This window comes from Solanum stenotomum, chromosome 2 (assembly GCF_019186545.1).
Source record: "Solanum stenotomum isolate F172 chromosome 2, ASM1918654v1, whole genome shotgun sequence".
Lineage (NCBI taxonomy): Eukaryota > Viridiplantae > Streptophyta > Magnoliopsida > Solanales > Solanaceae > Solanum > Solanum stenotomum.
This window is the reverse complement of record NC_064283.1, coordinates 5,726,953-5,748,628: the sequence shown is the minus strand read 5'-3', so window position 1 is coordinate 5,748,628 and position 21,676 is coordinate 5,726,953. Positions and strand designations below refer to the sequence as shown.

Here is a 21,676-nt window from a genome sequence, read left to right as displayed (position 1 = left end):
TGAAGGCAGCATGTTCCTTCCGCATAGCAGCTGTCTCCTCGTTCATGACAGCATATCTTGCCATCTTAGCCGCTAACTCTGCGTCCAGTGCTGCACTTTTGGCTTGCGCAGCTGCGGTGGCTAATTCTACTTCTATTCTTCTTTCTCCCATCTCTCGAATCTCTTGTTTGAGTCAACGCAGTTTCATCCTTAGACTCTCCTCAGTCGTTTTCACTTCGACATTCTTGCCCTTTTCCATCTTAGCAGCAATTTCACCTTTCCTGAGATGATAGAGTAACGTTTTAGGATTTGGTAGTAGGACTTTATTTCTGGCCGAGAAACTCCGGACTCGTGGAATTTTGGTCGGACATTTTGGTAATGACTTGTATTTGGCATTGGGGAAATTTTCAAAAAAATTTCGAAAAGGAGTGGGCTAAAAATGTCCTCATTCAAAGCAACAATACCACATAAACAGTTTAAAGCACACAAGCATATATTGCGTCCTAAACAGATATGTGACCCTTTTGTGCCCAGGGTAGGCCTAGCGAATTTGAAGGATGTCTTGCGCCATTTAAAACAAATTGTTGCACCCCCCAAAAAGATTCATAAATAATTAGAGAATTCATTACAAAGTCAACGAAAAGGGTACATCTTTTAGGGAATGGATAAACTGCAAATACAATAAAATCAATCCCTCGCAGGGGAATAAGATGGCTAAAAGGCTGAATGTTCCGCTCCTCCTCTTGCTTTTTCCACTTCTTCGTGAATGAGGAACTTGCTAGTCATCACATGGGGCTCGGCGAACACAGCTTTGGAAGCCATCGGTACGCCCTGGAGAGTGTTAAGTTGATCATCCAAATTCGAGTCCAAACGTACCAGGCAGGCTCTTGCGTTAGCTAACTCTTGTGTGGCAAAGGCTAAGGCCCTTTGGCTTTCATATTCTCGATGTTGGAACTCTTGTTCCCTACGCAGGTATTCCTGCTCCCTACGTTGAAACTCTTGCTCTCTTCGATCCCATTCCTGCTGAAAGTGGTAGGTTTGGATTTGGAGCCTTACCTGGACATTTTCAATTTGTCGGCCCGTGCGTGGCGTCGGGTCAAGTGTACCACGCAGATCATCCTGCAACCATTTTTTGTACTCGTCAACATACCCAGCGTCATATCTGTCTTCAGTCATGCTTTCTTTTAGGTTAACCCGCCCGGCCCATTCATCGAGAATTTCCTTGGCATGAGGTATCTTGTCACACCCGTTATAGTCAAAGACGTAGCGGCTAGCGTCTCCTTTGAAAGGTAGAATTTGTGTTCTGCCGAATTGCCGCATTACCCTGCTAGGGTTGTAAGGTCGTACACCTCTAATGCCAGGAAGAATTAGGAAAGGACACTTAGCCCCCTGAATGGATATTTTCTCTGACATGAAATCTTGAAACATCCACTGTACATCTCCATCCTTTAAGTCGTGGAAGACTTTAGCCCATGCTTTCCTCGTGATGTGGATCTCGAATCTATTGATACTCAAGTGTAACTCGTAATGGTCGAAGTGACTTTCTTTTCGTGGTTCGGCTAATTTCTGTTTCTGGGTCTCGCATGTCTTCACTAGATGTTTAGACATCCACCATTGCAGCAGGATATTACACCCTTGAAAAAATGGAAACCCATTTTTGCATTGACCCAATGATCGATAGATGTCAGCCACAATGATCGGGGCCAGGTTGAAGTATTTCTTGACTTGTCCCTTTTTACCAACGCCTTCAAAGATAGCGTGAGTTACCATGACAATCCGAGTATCGATTTCATTCCCTCCGTCCTTGGGGAATACCATTGTCCCTAAGAGGCATACGGCAAATGCTAGGGTTTGGGTTTGACTCCAACTACTGCGATTGAGAAACTCATTTGGAAAATTCTTGTAATAGTTTTCGTGTCCCCATCGTTCGTAGAACTTCATAAGCGGAATACCCGGGGTGTCTAGCCAGTCTGCATTTACCAGTAACAACATGTTCTTCAATTCTTTGCTGGTCAGCTTATCCGGTAGCAAAATGTGATGATCTGGATGATTTTTCCTTTTCTGGCACATTCCTACGTTGTCTAAGCAATCTTTGATTTCTTCAACGGTTGGTGTCATTTCAATATCTCCGAAGCGAAACACCATTCTCTCATCATCCCAAAATCGAGTGACCATCTCAATGAACTCAGGCCATACTTTGAGATTCATTATCGACGGGAGGTGACCCAAGTGAATGGAAAGTTCTCTTTTCTGATACGCATTGAGATTGTACCACCATACACGGAGAAGGTTTGGCGTCTCGGTGACCATTTTGAAACTCAAGTGTTGTTTGGCCATCTACAAAAACATACAAAGAATTAGATACCCCCCAAACCCAGGACACAACAATTTGTCAAACAGCGCATACATCCTTCAAACACGTAAGTATGAACATCCGTTCGGGCCGTGGGCCCTTTGGACTCAAGGTGGTCTTTCTAATGGGCCCAACACGCATTGGGTATTGGGTCATCTTAGGCCAATGCGCTAAATTTCGGGATTGAGTTTGGCTCTACGCTAGTCTTGACTAAGAGTGGATTTTGTTTATAGTGGATAGGTGACCCAAGCGGACAACTTGGGCTGGGACAGTTAACGACTGTTGACTATCCAGTAGCCAACTACATTCGTCAGGGTGCCCCGAGAATAATTTGGTTAACGAACGACTGCGGCCCGCATAATCGTCCTTTAAATGAAAATTTAAATAATTGTCGTTTGACGGAGTATGTCATGCCATGAATGCAAGAGTTCAATGTATACGATAAATAAAACAAGTAGACAGTTAAATCACATAGCCAAATAAATTAATCTTAAGGTTAGAGCCATTCAAATCCCCAGCAGAGTCGTCATTCTATTTTATTAGGAAAAAATATTTTGGACTGGTTTAGAGTCGCCACTTAATTTTTTAAGAAAAATCAAGAAAACTGTTGTTTTCAAAAGACTAAAACAGAAGTCTAATGAAAACTTAAAAAAGGGTTCGAGGTTCTTATTAACATTCTAGGAAGGTTTTAAAAGCACCTAGAATGTTCACTAATGTGGTTATCCGGCAATTAATTATTTGGCTAAAATAATTTAACTTAATTTAAATTGCAAAATTGAGTTGTTTTATAGTTAGAACTACTTTAAAAGGGAAAAGGGAAGTACTAGATATTAGCTAAGTTAAAATACTTTGATAGATTATGTTTCGATATTATAGGAAGCGAGTATTTAATTAGTTAATTTTTAGAAGATTAGTTTAGAATGACTATCTTTCGGGGAATTAAATCGTAGTAACCTTAAGGCTAACAACAAATATCGACAGGTAAACATATATAAGATAATAAAGTAACGAAGGAAATCTGGGCCCAAGTCTGGTTTACTGTTCGCCTGGGCCAGTATTTGGGCCCATTTTCATTTTTGGGCCTAAAGGCCTAATATTTAATACCTGTCCTAAACTAATCTTTGAAATTCATCTTTCTTTGGGCCTTTAGCCCAATTCTTGTCTCCTTGTACCTACCCTAATAACTAACAAGTAATAATAATCACAATAATAGGGCTTAGGCCCAAAACAACAAAATACAAGTTGAATTTTGGAGGGCCTTTCGGAGCTTGAAAACTTGATTTTCAGCATGCTTATTTTCTGTAACTTGTTCGCCGGTTTTGCTGATCCGATACCAAGGTTGATTCGAGTAAAAGAGAGCAAATTTAGGCCTTTCCGACCCAAATCGAAATGCNTCGTCTTTCTTTAGGCCTTTAGCCCAATTCTTGTCTCCTTGTACCTGTCCTAATAACTAACAAGTAATAATAATCACAATAATAGGGCTTAGGCCCAAAACAACAAAATACAAGTTGAATTTTTGAGGGCCTTTCGGAGCTTGAAAACTTGATTTTCAGTATGCTTATTTTCTGTAACTTGTTCGCCGGTTTTGCTGATCCGATACCAAGGTTGATTCGAGTAAAAGAGAGCAAATTTAGGCCTTTCCGACCCAAATCGAAATGCAAGGGGAATAGAGAAGTCCGTGAGGACTCAAGGCGGATTCACATGCAAGGAGATGGCAAGGAGTTAGCACACGAAGTAATAAAGCAAATGAAATGTAACTTAAACAAGATGAAACTCGCTTAGAAGTGAAAGCCACCGAAAAAAAAAACTTTAAATGAAATCGAAATATACGACTCTAAAGAAAACCCAATGAATCGGATCAATGACAAAGTTGACAAACCAACCACGACACAAAACAGTAGCTAGCACACATGTATGCATATATATACTTGTGCACATATTTCATTCCAGGGAGTACATGTACACATGTATGCATATATATGCTTGTGCACATATTCCATTCCAGGGAGTACATAATCAACAGATATCAAACAAGAGACAAGCAGGCAACAGGGAAACAAACTCTAGACATAAAAATAATAATAATAATTAAAAAAAACAAAACCTATTCTAACTAACTAAACTACATCAAGTAGGAATGTCGTCACTTTATGAAATACAAGGCCCATTTTTTGGTTCCAGAAACAAAGACTAACGAGATGTTAAAAGCTAAGCAAACTCCTACGAATATTAATATACTTTAGCGGAAGAAAGCCTTAGTCATAACTCTCAAATGGTTAAATCAGGTTTTTAACATTCAAAACAAATACAAAATAGGAGCAGCGATATGCGATATTACCATTTGGGACATTTAAACAGCAGACCAATAACATACCGACTCCCTGTTAACCTGCATTTAGATTTTACCTTTTATTTTGAGGGAAGAACAACAAGAACAGTAGCAAAGTGAAAGAAACGCTCATCTTGAAATTAATGCAAACGAGAGAAAGAGATTTGATGATATATGGTCAGACAAAGAGAACCAGAGAATGACCAAGGCAGACTTACAAAGAAAGCAGAGAAACTATCTATTATTAGGTGCAAGAAACAACAAGACTCGAAACAAAATTAGGATTAAATCATTCGGTAACGAGATGCATAGCATATTAAGATTGCCCATTTTCGACTACGAATAAGAATAACACCACGACATAGTGTTGGAGCGCATCAAGAATCAAAGAAGACGGAGAGGAGACTATGGAGAAGATACTACCTTTTTCGATGCAGCGATGTGGGAATAGCGACAAGCCAGAGCGATGACGACCTCTACCACACAGATTCGATCAAACAACGATCAAGAAAGTCAGGCAAAATATCGAACTCAAGCCCCAAAGCTAGCTATCTCCCTTGTTTTCTAAAAATGTCTTTTGTATGTTTTTGGCTAATTTTTGCTTAAATCGTTCTTCCTATTTTTCTTTTCCAAAAAAAAAATCCCCCTCTTACAGTGAACAGAAGCGAAATATATAGTCAAGAACTAGGGTCCGGAAATTTTCGGGGGGGAAAAGGTGAAACGGATAGGAATAGGATCCATTCAAATTTCAAACGCCATCAATTCTTTTCACCCTTCCGGCTAAACACCTTTCTCTGAAAATTTTGCCCAATTCCGAAAAGGGAAAGGGCGAACTGACGCTTCAGATCGACTCAAATGTCCTTGCTGTGCCACGCGGCTCAATCTCAAGGTNATTTGACAAAAATAAGAAAAAAAATCAAGTCCTAAAATATGTTTATCCGAATTTTATGCACTAACATCATAATATATGATTTTTTTTTCTTAATAAATTAGTCTTTTAATTTTGAAAAATACTTGATAATAAAAATGTAATTCACTTAAGATCTAATTTCTACAAAAATACTTGTATTGTAATTTTATCATTTTTCTTATTTCTATAATTGATTTTTTATTTCTTGTATCATAATTATTTTTTAAAATAAATTTACATATACATATTTCATAACTGCGCGAAACGCGGCCAAATCCCTAGTATAATTATGAAAGATGTATTTAGAAGGTAGTGTAAAGTAAAAGCACCCGTTGATAAATTAGGGTTGTTGAAAGAAAAAAAAAGATACATAGTAAATTGTTGATAAAGGTGAAACTAATTTGGGTATTCCGATTGACTTGGTAGATTCGATAATGAATTAACGTAAGTTGGAAAAGAATTCACTACAAATAATTGATGAAACATTACGAAACTAAAATATAAATTCACCATGAAGAAGTAATTATTATGAGGGACATATATTAAAGACGAACATGCATAAGATAGGGGCAAAAGTGTAAACTAATGATATATGATGCAGATGATCGATGCTTATTAACACGCTTCAACCCGTCAAAGTTAAAATTGTTGTCCACCTTCGAGTACTGACGAACAACTTTAGAAGCTCCTTCTCCCCCATGTCTCTCCATTGCAACTAAGCTTAGACGTAATCTATGACGTGCAATCAATTCTACCACCTTAATGACACCATAGATGTGTAACCAATAGGGTGCACAACTTGAAGCTTCGCCTTATATTCACTTCTTAATTTTAACACTTTCCACTCTTGTAACATGACAGCAAGTGCAGCTACTGCAAACTGCACTTTACTACTAAAGTTTGCAACGACAAGACGAGCATTTGTCTTGGAATCAACACCACCAAAACTTCAACATAATTTTCATAACCACTCTTCTAACTCCTGATCCTTTTTGACAAAGTGTAAATGGGCTTGAATTTGAAATAAAACTCCCTAATAGCTCGTAATGCCCTTACGGAGTCAGCTTGGTTCACAACAGAAATCACCCATTGATAAATTAAGGTTCTTGAAAGAAAACAAAAATAAATAGTAAGTTTTTTATAAAGGTGAAACTAATTTAGGTATTTCTATTTTACTTGGCAGATTCGATACTAAATTAACGTAAGTTGGAAAACAATTCACAACAAATAATTGATGAAATATTATGATACTAAAATATAAATTTACACATTATAAAAAATAATTATTACGAGGGACATATATTAAAGAAAAACATAATATAGGAGCAAAAGTGTAAACTGATGAAGAATTAACCAAAAAAAAAAAAAAATCATATATGAAGCGATAGTATAACATAGTTGTTAGGACAATATTAAATATTTTTCAACAATAAAAGAGTAAATTAGACCCTATTCTCAAAATTTATTCCGAAGATCTCAATTGGAATAAAAAAAATAGAGAAAATTGCAAAAAATTAAAATCCTCATATAAATATAATTTAATTTTATTATTAATATGAATTATGGTAATCTAAATATAGTTAGTAAGTCACGCTTTTCACACTTACATTTTTATACTACCTGAAATATCCTTCCATAAACAAACCATACACCCTAAAATCAAGGGTATGATCGTCATTTTTGAGATACCAGATACATGCGAGATGGGAGAGAGGCGAACGAGATTTGTTATGTATCCATATACAAGTGAATCAACTTGAATACAATGTATCTAGAGCAAATGACATATTTGAATGTATCTAGACGCACAAAAACATGGTAAGAACCATAATATTGCAAATTAATGTGTATCTAAGTAATTAACTTCTTTGACTAAGTTAGATTTATGTGAATATAGTCAGCAAGTCACACTTTTCACACTCACATTTTTATACTACCCGAAACATCCTTTCCATAAAACATTTACTCCCTCTAAAACCAAGGATACGATCGTCATTTCCTTTGAATGTCTTCACCTATCAACCGTAGTATAAATGGACAAGTTCTCCTTTGGTCTTCTTCTGCTAGAAATTAATCTTCTCAAAAAAATATTTATGATGATGAGGAAAACAACGATTATTAGCGGAAATGGCAAGGATGGTGTTGATGGGAAGTCGAAAATCAGAAATGAGGTTCTTCCATCGGGTAGATGGCCTGATCATGCTCAGTTACTGTTTCAGAATCACCACAACTTCAAAGAGAGTGGGAAACCATTGAGGTTTAAGATGTATAAGGATGGATCGTGGATGGATTTCGAGAAACATGTAATGGATGTGCTCATTTCAGCTTTTGTGAGTAGAAAGGGTATGATTGAGGTAGAAATGAAAGCTGGATTTAAATTAATTATTGATTTTTACCGCATGTTTGGAATAGATTTGGACAATGGGAACGAACTGCCAATCTCTTGGATTGATGTAAATGGAAACTATTTTATCCCTAAAATGTTCATTGAGGATTCAGAAAAAGGAATGAGGAAGAAGGGAATCGAAGTAGGCAGTTCATCGCGGCTTGTTATCGCTACCCCTACTGAATTGGTTCCACCAAAGTGGGCTAGGACTAGGTCAATGAGGGAAGATGAGTACGCCTATCAGACGGTAAAGGATTACCTGTTGTCGTCTCGTTCGGGTGTTACAATAACTGCCATTCATGAGTGTATTAAAAGCGATCTTATGGAACAAGTTTTTATAGACAATGTGGAGATGGTAACGAGGGCCAGAGGGAACCCTAAAGTTGTACTTGCTTGGTATGGGTCATCGTCCAGGAATTTGAACTCCATAATGCATCGTGGATTTGAATTAACAAGAATTGAACCCGGTCATCGTGGTATTGGTATATACTTGTCGCCTTTACAGTTACCTCAAATAAGGTTAGTTCATTTTTTGTGTTTTCTTCATTATTTCAAATGTACATTAATTATTTTTTGTTACTCGTGTAGTGAAATGATGTCCGATGTTGATGAAAATGGTGAAAAACATATGATTTTATGTCGAGTCATATTGGGAAATCTTGAAAAGGTTGAGCTCGGATCTAAGCAGTTGTTTCGATCGAGTGTGGATTTTGATACCGGGGTTGATGACTTGATCAATCCAAAGTTGTATGTGATGTGGTATCACAATATGAACACTCACATTCTACCCGAATGTATAGTCAGTTATAAACTTGATCGTCATACACCAGGTAATATACGTATAGTTTCAATTATTTTTGATTGTTGTGAGAGAAACGAAACAGTAATACTCAAGTATAAATACAGGTCAACAGAATTGTGGTGCTCATACTGACGATCGATGGTGTAGATTACTATTCAAGCTACCTAATTTGCTTCCACTAACAAAAAAACTAGAGTTGAAAAGTTTGCAAACCTCCTATGAGGTAAGTCTAGATTCCTTTTTTAACACAAGATTTACTATATATATATACATATGGTGAATATTCTGATTTTAAAATCTTGACTTGTCATACAAATTATATATTCACAGGTGGGCAAAGTAGTAGCGCAGGAACATTTCATAAGCAAGATACAAGCTATTGTTCAAGATGATCAATTGATGCGTCCGATTATGTTGGAACTCCTTCCTGATATGAGGTTCTGTCAAACTTGTTGGGATAAAATGGGAATTATGGTTTCTCATTGATAAATTTCATGTTGAAAAAACCAAAGTGTAATGTTACCTTTTACAGACTCAGGTTTTTGACTTTCATAATTTTCTATTTTTGATGCTCACTTAGCTTGTTGGCTGCTTTTAGTAGAAGTAGATTTCATATCTAGCTATTTTCAGCTAAGAATTGAAATTACTTGCTGAAATATATGAATGTCACATCACATATATATACTAGACTAGACATCTTTCCGTATGATTAGGGTTGCGATCACAGGTAAAAATTGATGGCATGTGGCAATATAATAGTAGCAAATCATGATGTTTGGACTTCCAATTATTTAGTGGGTACCATTTTTAACTTGATGAATGATTAAGATATTTTTATGTTTTTTTCATAAGTCATCACCAAAGATTGTGAGCCCTTATGCGGGGGATTAGGTTTGATTTTTACTATGTTTATTCGTCCACGCAAAAAGGTATAAATTTAAAGGGGGACATGGATCAAATTTCTAATATAGAAAGGAGTTAACTAGTTTGTCCAGAAAAAAAAAGAAGAGAATGATTTAGATATGCCTAACTAGATTAATAAGTATCTCTACTCATAAGTTGTAGAGGGCAAAACAGAACAACTTAATTAAATGTAATTTCAAGCTTCCATTGATGTCCGGCTCTATTCATGAGCAAAAATCTATTTTGCTTAGGGTTTATAAACCGCCAGGAGGTGCTTATATTTACACCTTGAGCAAATGTGCTTTAGGATTTATAAATTTCACTTCTACGTTCTTATTTTAAATTTTCCCAAACATCCTTCGCATGAAGAAACCTGCTACTTTCATAAAAGGTCATAAGACAATGCAACAATGTCTCTTGTTGCTAATTTTAAATGTATAATTTATAACTCAATCAAATCATTTGCAACTATNACTAGATTAATAAGTATCTCTACTCATAAGTTGTAGAGGGCAAAACAGAACACCTTAATTAAATGTAATTTCAAGCTTCCATTGATGTCCGGCTCTATTCATGAGCAAAAATCTATTTTGCTTAGGGTTTATAAACCGCCAGGAGGTGCTTATATTTACACCCTGAGCAAACGTGCTTTAGGATTTATAAATTGCACTTCTACGTTCTTATTTTAAATTTTCCGAAACATCCTTCGCATGAACAAACCTGCTACTTTCATAAAAGGTCATAAGACAATTCAACAATGTCTGTTGTTGCTAATTTTAAATGTATAATTTATAACTCAATCAAATCATTTGCAACTATGTAAGAAATTGAGAATTGAGGTTCCTATTCCGAGAAAATTATTGTTTGTCGAGTAGCTAGGTGTCTTGATCATCACCCGTTATTTGTTAAGAACCACGTGTTGGAATAATAATTCAAAGTTAAGAGTAGGATTCCTAAGTTGTTTAATATTTGTTATTTTTTTATTTTTTTCAATTCATGTCTAGTTAGGATTGGATTATCCTAATTTGTATATAATAAATTTTCTAGTGTTAGTTTAATTTGGTTTCTTACTATAGGAATATTGCTGCTTATTTTCAATATATAGAACAGAAAGATCTATAAAAAATAGAGAGAACTTGAATATATTTTTATGCAAACTTGAATCTCATCTTCTCAAAAGATGTATATATATATATAAAATACGACTAGAATTAGAATATAAAATACAATTACTTAATTGTCTCATTACTTCTATTAAATAATATTTTATTTAAATTAAGTAATTAAAAAATAAAAACACTTGAAAAAACTAAATGAATTAGTTTTTAATTTATGTTCTTATATAAATTGATTATAAATTAATCAAACTTATATTTATGGAAGCCCAAGTTTTCTAAAATCAAAAGTCATAATTGAATATAATTTGTGAAATTTAAGATATAAAAATAAAAATTTATACTCCAAAACAACTACTCCCTCTATTCCATAATAATGTTAAAATGATTGTTTGGAGTTTTTTTTTTCATAATTCAAAATAAGTGAACTTTTTAAAGCTTAATATAAATATTTGATTTTTTTTTTCTATTTTTGCCCTTCATTTACATTTTTTAGATGATAAATTCAAGAGAGTTAATTCCTCATATTTATGATTTTTCTTTAAATTATTTCCCTTTTTAAAAATAGTTTGACAATCACTAAAAGTATAAAAGTGGAAAATACTATTTAATTTATGTCATAATTTTTTTTCTTAATAAGTATGAGGGTGTTTGGATTAGATTAAAAGTTGGTCAAATCTAATTTTTAGTTAGTTTTTGACTTCTAGAAGTGTTTGACAAATATAAAAAATAACTTAAAATAAGTTAGGAAGTGTTTGACAATGTAAAAAATGACTTGAAATTAGTTGAAAATGACTTAAAAAATAAAAAGTAGGGGTCTATGTATTAACTCACAAACTCACTTAATATGGACCGAAAGAATATTTTCTTATTATAAAGAGAAAAAAGAAGACAAAATAGGAAAATAGCATATAATAGAAAAATTGAATTTAATTTATTAATAGGGATTACTGTAATATAGAAAAAGGAGACTTTCATTTCCACTTTTCACACTTACATTTTTATACTACCCGAAATATCCTTACATAAACAAGCCTTACACTCTAAAATCAAGGGTCTGATCGCCATTTTTGAAATACCTTATACATGTGAGAGTAGTGAGCGAAATAAGAGAGAAGTGAATGAGATTTGGTATGTACCATAAAACATTTATGCCATCTAAAACCAAGGGTATGACCGTCATAATGCCTTCTCCAATCAACTACTAGTATATATAGACAAGTTTTCCTTTGGTCTTTCTTCTGCTAGAAATTAAGCTTCTCAAAAAAATATTTATGATGATGAAGAAAAGAGCGATTATTAGTGGAAACGGCAAGGATGGTGTTGATGGGAAGTCGAAAGTGAGAAATGAGGTTCTTCCGTTGGGTAGATGGCCTGATCATGCTCAGTTACTGTTTCAGAATCACCACAACTTCAAAGAGAGTGGGAAACCGTTGAGGTTCAAGATGTATAAGGATGGATCCTGGATGGATTTCGAGAAACATGCGATGGATGTGCTCATTTCTGCTTTTGTTAGTGGAAAGGTTATGATTGAGGTGGAAATGGAAGGGTTTAAATTAATTGTTGATTTTTATCGCATGTTTGGGATTGATTTGGACACTGGAAATGAACTACCAATCTCTTGGACTGATGTCGATGGAAACTTTTTTATCCCTAAAATCTTCATTGAGGATTCAGAAAAGATTCATGAGATTGAAAAAGGTAAGAGGAAGAAGGTAAGAAGGGAAAATGTTCATCTGTCGAGAGAAGAAGGTAAGAAGGGAAAATGAATCGGGCATTACCTCAGCAGGATACACCTCAGGTTTTCGACTTCCATAATTTGTCGAGGCTGGCTGCTTTTACTGGAACTAAGTCTCATATCTAGCTATTTTCAGCTAAGAACTGAAATTACTTGTTGAAATATATGTATGTTGGAATTTAACAAGTGTGGATTGTATCCTTTATTAATTAGTAGGTACCATATTTATCTTGATGAATGATTTATATATTTTTATGTTTTTTCATAACTCATTACTAAAGATTGTGAGCCCTTATGTGGGGGGTTAGGTTTATTCGTCCACGCAAAAAGGTATAAATTTAAAGGAGGACATGGACCAAATCTCTAATATTAAAAGGAATTAATAGTTTGTTCGGAAAAAAAGAAAGAAAAAGAGAATGATTTAGATATGCTTAACTAGATTAATAAGTATCTCTACTCGTAAATTGTAGAGGGCATGACAAGTAGTTGGCAAAATAGAACACATTAATTAAATGTGATTTCAACCTTCCATTGATGGCCAATTCTATTCATGAACAAAAATCTATTTTGCTTAAGGTTTATAAACCAAGAGCAAGCATGCTTTGGGATTTATAAATCGCACTTCTACGCTCTTATTTTAAATTATCCGAAACATCCTTCGCATGAACAAACATGCTACTTTCATAAAAGGTCACAAGTATTTTTCTTTTTAAATTATCCCAATTTTTCAATGATAATCAAAATTAGTGTGTTTTAACCGAGGGAGTCTGTCATATTGTGTTATGAAGATTTATTTCGTCAATTTTTCTCGATTTTGCCTTATAATCGACAAACGTCCATCGATTTTGACCTCTTTGTGTATCTTTTTTTTGTGAGTTCTCAATAAATTTTCATTAAATCTAACAAATAAAATTCAATAAATATTTTACTCGAGATGAAAACTGTTAACTTTTGACAAACTTAATTAAAGGACTAAAACTATTAAGTTCTTACTTAAAAAGACTATTTTTGAATCTACCTTCTTCCATAAATGACCTTTTTGTGTCATTTTTTCTAAACCAAAAACTTGTAACAACTATGTGTAGATAAATATAGATAGATACTAACGAAGTAAACATGTGACGAGCCCACGTCTTTAGCAGCGCGACGAGGATGGTGTTTTTTCTCCTATTGTATGTAAATGGAAAGAAATTGAGAATTGAGGTTTGGATTTCCCTTTTTTAACACTAGGTATTAATCAAGGATTTACTATATACATGTGAATATTCTAATTTCAAGACTATTATTTTGATTCATACAAATTGTTCACAGGTTAGCACAGTAGTAGAGGGAGAAATTTTCATGAGACGGTTACAATCTATTGTTCGTGATGATAAATTAATACGTTCGATTATGTTGGAAATTCTCTCCTCCTGAAATGAAGTTCTTCTTGTAGTGTCAATTTTGTTGGGATGAAATGGGATATATGTTAATTGAAGTGCTTTTAATAGTGTAATTTTTTTTTTGGGATAAAAAAGTATATACGTGTTATCCGTTCTCATTGATGATTTTCATTGAAATTTAAAAATTAAGTGTAATAAACTAAGTTTATTGTTACCTTTTATAGAGAATAAAAATTCATCAACAGGATACACAACTTTCATAATTTTATCTTTATGACGTTCACTTAAATTTCATATCTAGTTGTTTTAAGCAAAGAACGGAAAGTACATGCAGAAATATATATTTTAGATGAGAAGAAAGTTAGAATTGAGATTCTATTCCGAAAAATTGTTGTTTTTATTGATTATGTGTATTGATCATGGTCAACTATTAGTTCAGAATCATGAAAATTTCAAAGAGAATATTGGAAAGCCAAAGAGGGTTAATGCTCTATATGGATAGTCCGTAGGTAAATTTCTAAAAAAATAATAATTGTGATGAGTATACTAGTATTAACTTTTGTGAAAGGCATGCAGTTGAATAGTAAAAAATAAGAACAATGAAGTATTTATTTTTATACTAAATTTTAAATTATAATTGAGAATTGTATAATTTACCTAGCCAATAGACTTCCTTGATTTTAACCACAAGATTCATCAATTTATGTTCCAAAGCACTATTTCAATTTTTCTTGATTTCTCCCTTAAATCAATAGATATCCATTGATTTTGACCCTCACAATTGACCTTTTTAGTAATGTACATCTTCTAATGTGAGTTTTTGCTAATTCTCGTTAAATCTAACAAACAAAATTCAATAATATTTTACAGGAGATCAACAAACTTGTTACTCTCGCAAATACATCTAATGGTATGGTTCTTCTTTTAAAAAAAGTGAAGAGATAATAATCAGAAATAATTAATTAAATATCATGATATAAAAATATAAATTCATACACCATAAAAAATTATTATTATTATTATTATTATTATTAGTCAAAATTCCGATGGAAAAATTTGTATGCAGTTTGATGAAAAAAGTGTTCCTTATAGTAGACATTCTTTTGCTTCTGATAGAAGACTAGCTATTCAACATATTTCTCCGATAGAACCTTGTTATGGTCTAGCAAGAAATCGCGCTGCTTCATTACATACTTTATCAACAGTTATATCTGCGGAAAAACAAAAAATTAAAATTGATCCTTGATTAAACATTGTCCAAACGAATGATAAAACATCTGATATTTCTGATAAGGATATTCCTTCTGTATCCGAGATGGATTTTAATCTTAATGATACTTAATGATGAGTGAACATCAAATTGATTTTAGTCCAGGTTCACTGGCAAGAAAATATATTCAAAACGAATTTTTAAATGAAAAATGGAACCGGTTTAAAACTTGGTTTTTTGACACTTATAGTAAAGAAGATTTAAATAATATTTCTCAAGAGTTTTATGAAACTTGTGCATTACATAATCATATTATGTTTTTTGTGCCTTGGTTTATAACCACTTATTTGCCCCTGTTCATCAACGTTCTTGAACGATCTTACAAAGATGAATCGGGTAATATTATTCAATCCATTTATCCTCCTCAAGCTCCGTTTATTTTACCCAATAATACTGGTATTTCTTTTACTGCTTTTCATAAATTTATTGATAATGATGTCGCCGCAGTAAGTATAAATGAAGTTAATCATCTTATTTCTCAAAATAATTATTCGGGCCTATATGTCAAAGTTATTGGTGAACATATCTGTTCTCTAGACAAAAAATTAGATAACATGTCTAATCTGATTGTTCAAATTGATAGTAAGCTAAAATCTGTGAAACAAGTTTCGGAACAGGCTTCTTCGTCAAAACAACCTGATGTTCATATTCAAAGGCCTCCTGAGATTCAGGATTTTATTCTTAGACCTTTGCACGACCTTGAAAATCTTCTTGATTAAAAGTTTTCACAATTTGGTGCAAGTGCGAAACCGATAAGTCTCGCTGAAGATTTTGCAGATGAGATGGAAGCCACTTTTGATTTCAAAACTCAAATGGAAATGGAAGTTAATAAACTTCATGGGTATCCAAAGAAGAATAGTGGTAATATTGTTTATGCTAGAAAACCTAGCATGCAAACTTATTACTATCCCAGGCCTACTCCTCAAGATGTTTTAATAGAGGAAAGAGATTGGAATCAAACTAACACTTCGTATAGTGGAAGTGAGATTTATGAATGGAATCTCGATGGGCTAACTGATAGGCTGTTGACGATTATGGTTCATAGGATACTTATGTATGCTACTATTTGCAAAAGTGTCAATAACACTAACAGGACCATCTGCAAGATGATTATTGCAGGATTTACCGGTCAACTAAGAGGATGGTGGGATAATTATATGCCCTCTGATGCCAGAGCAACAATAATTAATGCTAAGGCAGCAAATGAAAGTCATGACAATTTAGGCTTTGCCCTTGTTCAAAATAGAGAAGACGTTGTGTATACACTTATTTTGACTATTCTTGAACATTTTAGTGGTAGATTTACCAATCAATATGAAACCATTAGATCTCTTCTAAATGGTCTTAGATGTAGACATTTAGGTGAGTTTAGATGGTATAAAGACACTTATTTAAGTCGGGTAATGGAACTTCCCGAAAATGGTTTAGAATTCTGGAAAGCCAAATTTATTGATGGCTTACCTTCTTTATTTGCAGAAAGAGTAAAAAAGACTCCTAGAAATTCACAAGGAATTATTCCCTATAGTGATTTCACTTATGGAAAGCTTATTGGGGCTTGTACGCAAGAAGGCATAAATTTGTGCAATGAGTTAAAACTCTCAAGACAGCTTAAGATGGATAAGCTTAAAGAAAAGTCTCAATTACGAGATTTTTGTACTCAATTCGATTTACCGGATGCTTTAAAAAGCACCCACCGAGAAACTTCTAAATCAGAATATCATAGGTCTCATCATAAGAAAAGAAGATCTAGAAGAAGGACTAGAGAAGAAAGAGATGAGCGTAGGACTCATCGTAAATCTCATAAATTTACCAGGAATAGGTCCAAGCGAAATCTTGATAAGACTAAGTGTTATAAATGTGGAAAATTTGGGCATATAGCTCCAAATTGTAAGCTAGAAAAGCTTAAGACTCTAGAACTTGATGATGATATTCAAGAGAAGATTTATAGTTTTCTATATACTTCTGGTTCCGAATCAGATTATGATGATTCTGAAGCAAGTTATGCAACGGAGGATGAGCAACCTGAGTCATCTAGTAAGGTTCAACAAGATTCGAATGATGCTTGCAAATGTCATGGTGATACTTGTCACTGCGAACATGATGAATTTTACAAGTTGCAATCTCAGTTTGAAGACATGAATATGTTCACTATCACTGCAGACAATGTGATAGAACTTCTAAAAGAAGTTACCGATAATACTCTTCGTGAAAAGATCATTCAATTGGCTGCTAGTAAAACTAGCTCTTCAACTAGTATTCCTAGTGATAAAAAGGTTAAAGATGATTTTAATTATTCTGCTCCTTACTCCTTGTCTGAAGTTCATAATAGACTCTCTTCTAAACAAACCATGGTTATTCGTGATACCTCTTTTGATGATTTAAAAGGAGAAATTGAACATTTGAAGGAAGAAATTAAATTTCTTAAACAAAATCATATTATTTATGATCACCGTCTTACTCAGATTGAGTCTGCTAATAGCAAAGGAAAAAATAAGGTTGATGAATCTACTGCTGAAGAAAATACTCTTGCCAACACTTTGAATATTGATCCGAAGCAAAATATGTTTTTAGGAATGATGCAAATTGTTACAGCTCATAAATGGTATGTTAAATGTACTATATTAATTGATAATACTTTTTCTATAACTAACATTGCTATGATTGATAGTGGCGCTGATGTGAGTTGCATTCAAGAAGGTCTTGTACCTACTAAATATTTTGAAAAAACAACTCATATGGTTAAATCTGCATCTGGTCATGCTTTAGATATAAAGTATAAATTATCTAATACTCGTATTTGCCAGAATAAAGTTTGTATTCCTCACTTCTTTTTCTTAGTAAAAAATCAGTTATACCCTCCTATTATTCTAGGAACTCCTTTTATAAATGCAATTTATCCTTTTACTAATATAAATGCTAAAGGATTTTCTGCTACTTATAAAAATCAAGATATTAGTTATACTTTTATCACCGAGCCTATTTCTAGAGATATTAATGCTCTAATTGAAATGAAACAAAAGCATGTTGATTATTTACAACTTGAGATATTTAGTATGAATATATTCGATACTTTAAAATCTGCTAAAATACAGGAAAAAATTAAACTCATTTCTGAAAAAATGGCCATTGATATTTGTGCTGATCATCCTAGTGCCTTTTGGAATCGGAAAAAACATATTGTAACTCTTCCATATGAAGATGATTTCTCTGAGGAAAATATCCCTACCAAATCTCGTCCTTGTCAGATGAATACCGAATTGGTTGAATTCTGCAAAAAGGAAATTGATAATTTATTACAAAAGGGATTGATAAAGCCTTCCAAATCACCATGGTCGTGTACTGCTTTTTATGTTAATAACGCAGCAGAAAAAGAACGAGGTGTTCCCAGGTTAGTTATAAATTATAAACCTTTAAATAAATTTTTAAAATGGATTAGATATCCTATTCCTAATAAAAGAGATTTATTAACCAGATTATATGATGCTAATATCTTTTCAAAATTTGATTTAAAATCTGGATATTGGCAAATCCAAATATTTAGAGACCATTCATATAGAACGGCATTTAATGTTCCGTTTGGACAGTACGAATGGAATGTAATGCCTTTTGGGTTAAAAAATGCTCCCTCAGAATTTCAAAAGATAATGAATGATATTTTCAATCCCTATTTGGATTTCATCATAGTTTATATTGATGATATTTTGGTATACTCAAAGACTCTTGAAATGCATATTAAGCATTTAGACATTTTTAAGAATATAGTTATTCAAAATGGTTTGGTCATATTTAAACCTAAAATGAGTCTTTTTCAAACAGAAGTTAGATTTTTGGGGCATTTGATTTGTCAAGGAAAAATGACTCCTATTCAGCGATCTATTGAATTTGCATCGAAATTCCCTGATATTATTACAGATAAGACGCAATTGCAGCGGTTTCTGGGAAGTTTAAACTACATTTCCCCATTCTACAAGAATTTATCTCGAGATTTAGCTCCGTTATATGACAGGCTAAAAAAGGATCATAAAAAGCCTTGGACCAATAGTCTCACAGATCTTGTAAAGACTATTAAAGAAAGAGTTAAATCTTTACCTTGTTTAACCCTTGCTAATCCTGCTTGGCCAAAGATTGTAGAGACGGATGCGTCTAATATTGGGTATGGAGGTATATTAAAACAAATTAATCCGCATGATAAAAATGAATATCTTATTCGATTTCATTCAGGAAAATGGAGCGATGCTCAGAAAAAATATGCGACGGTAGCCCATGAAATGTTAACTATCGTTAAGTGCGTTTTAAAATTTCAAGATGATTTATATAATCAAAAATTTTTGATAAAAACTGATGCTCAGTCAGTCAAGTATATGTTTGATAAAGATTTTAAACATGATGCGTCTAAGTTAATTTTTGCTAGGTGGCAGGCACAATTAGCCCCTTTTGATTTCGAAATTCAGTATAAAAAGGGAAGTGATAACTCCCTCCCAAACTTCTTATCAAGGGAATATCTTTCTTCTGATGGGTTTTCTTGACTTCTTTCCTGATAAAGATTTGGTTACGATTTTGAAGGCAACTCCTCTTATTAGAGATTTAAGGGAACTTATATTATGGAAAATTATAGACGGAATGGTGATTGATATTGTCAATAATTACATGATTGAACAAAAGCTTTATGAAAGATTTTATTGTGATGAAGTTTATAACCTCTTGAATGATTAAAAATATAACTTCTTGAATGATTAAAACTAAATGCTATGTTTGCAGGATGGATCCTCCTTGGATAACCAAGGCTAGAAGAAAAGGCAGTTATACTCGCGGAAGGGGAAGATCATCCCCAAGTTCATCAAGATCATCATACGAATCTTCATCATCTAGTACTCCAATTATACAAAAGGGAGGAATGAGTTTATATAACTTAAACTCTAGAGCACAAGAAAGAGCTTCATCATCAATACATCTGGAAGATATTCCAGAAAGTGATCCATTATGCTAAACTACAAGAGTTTATAACTCAAAAGCAGGGTGATTCTTTTGCTTCAATCGCCAAAGAAGAAGTTGATGATATCAAAACATATTGAAAGGTAGAAAAAAGAGAAATGATATTTCTCTTAGAAAACTCCGACATACAAAGAAGAGAAGAACCTTGGAAGATATTCCAGAGGTATTTAGTTAATGGGCTTTATTTCCCGGGTGAGTCATACAAAACTCGGAAATATTATGAGACTCTGGTAATAAGCACAGGTGTTGAATTTCAACATTTTTCAGGATATAATACAAGTGAGAATGTTTATAACTTCTCTAAAATATTATAAAACACATCATTCATATTGAAGATTGGGGTATTTCCTCAATGACTGAAAGACAATTCAGTCTAAACAAAGTCATTGTAAGCTTTACCTATTGGGATTATATTCAGGCATTTAATAAAGTTCTCTGTTATAACAATGAGAGGCATAAACATACTTGGTTTATAAAAGTATGTGCCAAGATATTTGCGAATTCTATACCAAATTGGTTTTTAAACTGGTGGTCATACCACGGGCCAATAATAAAAATATTGTCCGAACCATTTCACAAGTTATACAAAGAATGGGTCAAGGTTTCCTCAGATCTCAACAAATTATATCATCAAGAACATATTTGTTATTTTCAACAAATTGAATAGATATATTTTTTTATAGAATTCTCTGTTCCATGGATTCATAAATGGGTTCCGGAAGTAGATTTTACTGAGGAACAAATTCCTTGTCTATACAGAACTTATTATAATAATTTTTTGGACAAGTTGATGAAGAAAGATCCTCAAACAAAGTCCATCTACGGACAAGAATTGCTGGATCTAATTACGAAAACCGTACACGATTATAAATCAATTCCTAATAAAGGAATTATGACTGATGACTCGACCTCCGTAAAACATATGGCTAGAAAAATTTCTAATCATGATGAAGGAGAGCAAAATGAAATGATTATGAGATATCTAGAAGAAGTCAAGAAGAAGATTCTTCTAAATATAAGTCATTACGCAAAATTAGATTCTTCAATGCATAGTGAAACAAGTGAAGATATGCACGAAGCCCAACAATATGAAGAAGAAAGTCTAGTGGATGCACTGAAGAAAGCCGAAGATTTTTTGGCAAAATTAAAGGACAAAGTGTAAAGCTTAGGCGCGTCGGTAGCGGGCCCGCACTATTGTAGCAACACTGTTCACCAACAGTAAATACACTGTTACCAGGACCCAGATAGGGGCCCAGTATCCTGTACATAGATGCTTTCTTTTTTCTATAAATAGGTTTGTTTTTCTTTAATTAAGAGCAGGTTTTAGAACCCTCTCTCTTGCTTCCTACTCTCTCTCTCTCCACTTGTAAAATATTTTCAAGTATTGTAAGCTTACCGAACTTTGGCCGGAGGAATAGTAAAGTGTGTTGTTTGTTACAAGGTACTTCTTTTTATTTTCAATTATTATCTCTGAGTTAAGCCGTGACTATGTCCGGCTAAAAAATTATATCTATGCC

General features: G+C 33.5%; 2 protein-coding genes across 4 annotated transcripts in view; both read left to right on the top strand.

The window, feature by feature from the left end:
- The window catches only part of LOC125857041 (ergosterol biosynthetic protein 28), a 257,213-nt gene that overhangs the window by 170,946 nt on the left and 64,591 nt on the right, over nucleotides 1-21,676 (top strand). The gene's annotated exons all lie outside the window — the stretch shown is intronic.
- On the top strand, nucleotides 7,605-9,245 carry LOC125854767 (uncharacterized). The gene is made up of 4 exons (XM_049534341.1): nucleotides 7,605-8,476; nucleotides 8,546-8,787; nucleotides 8,864-8,982; nucleotides 9,090-9,245. The coding sequence occupies exons 1-4, from the start codon at nucleotides 7,605-7,607 to the stop codon at nucleotides 9,243-9,245; spliced, it is 1,389 nt and encodes a 462-aa protein (XP_049390298.1).

What these genes read in the sequence shown, in the direction of transcription:
- LOC125854767 (XM_049534341.1), top strand. Translation starts at nt 7,605, where the DNA reads ATGGACAAGTTCTCCTTTGGTCTTCTTCTGCTAGAAATTAATCTTCTC. An exon ending in TTACAGTTACCTCAAATAAG is followed by an intron (nt 8,477 to 8,545) that starts GTTAGTTCATTT and finishes TTACTCGTGTAG; the next exon opens with TGAAATGATGTCCGATGTTG. An exon ending in GTTTGCAAACCTCCTATGAG is followed by an intron (nt 8,983 to 9,089) that starts GTAAGTCTAGAT and finishes ATATATTCACAG; the next exon opens with GTGGGCAAAGTAGTAGCGCA.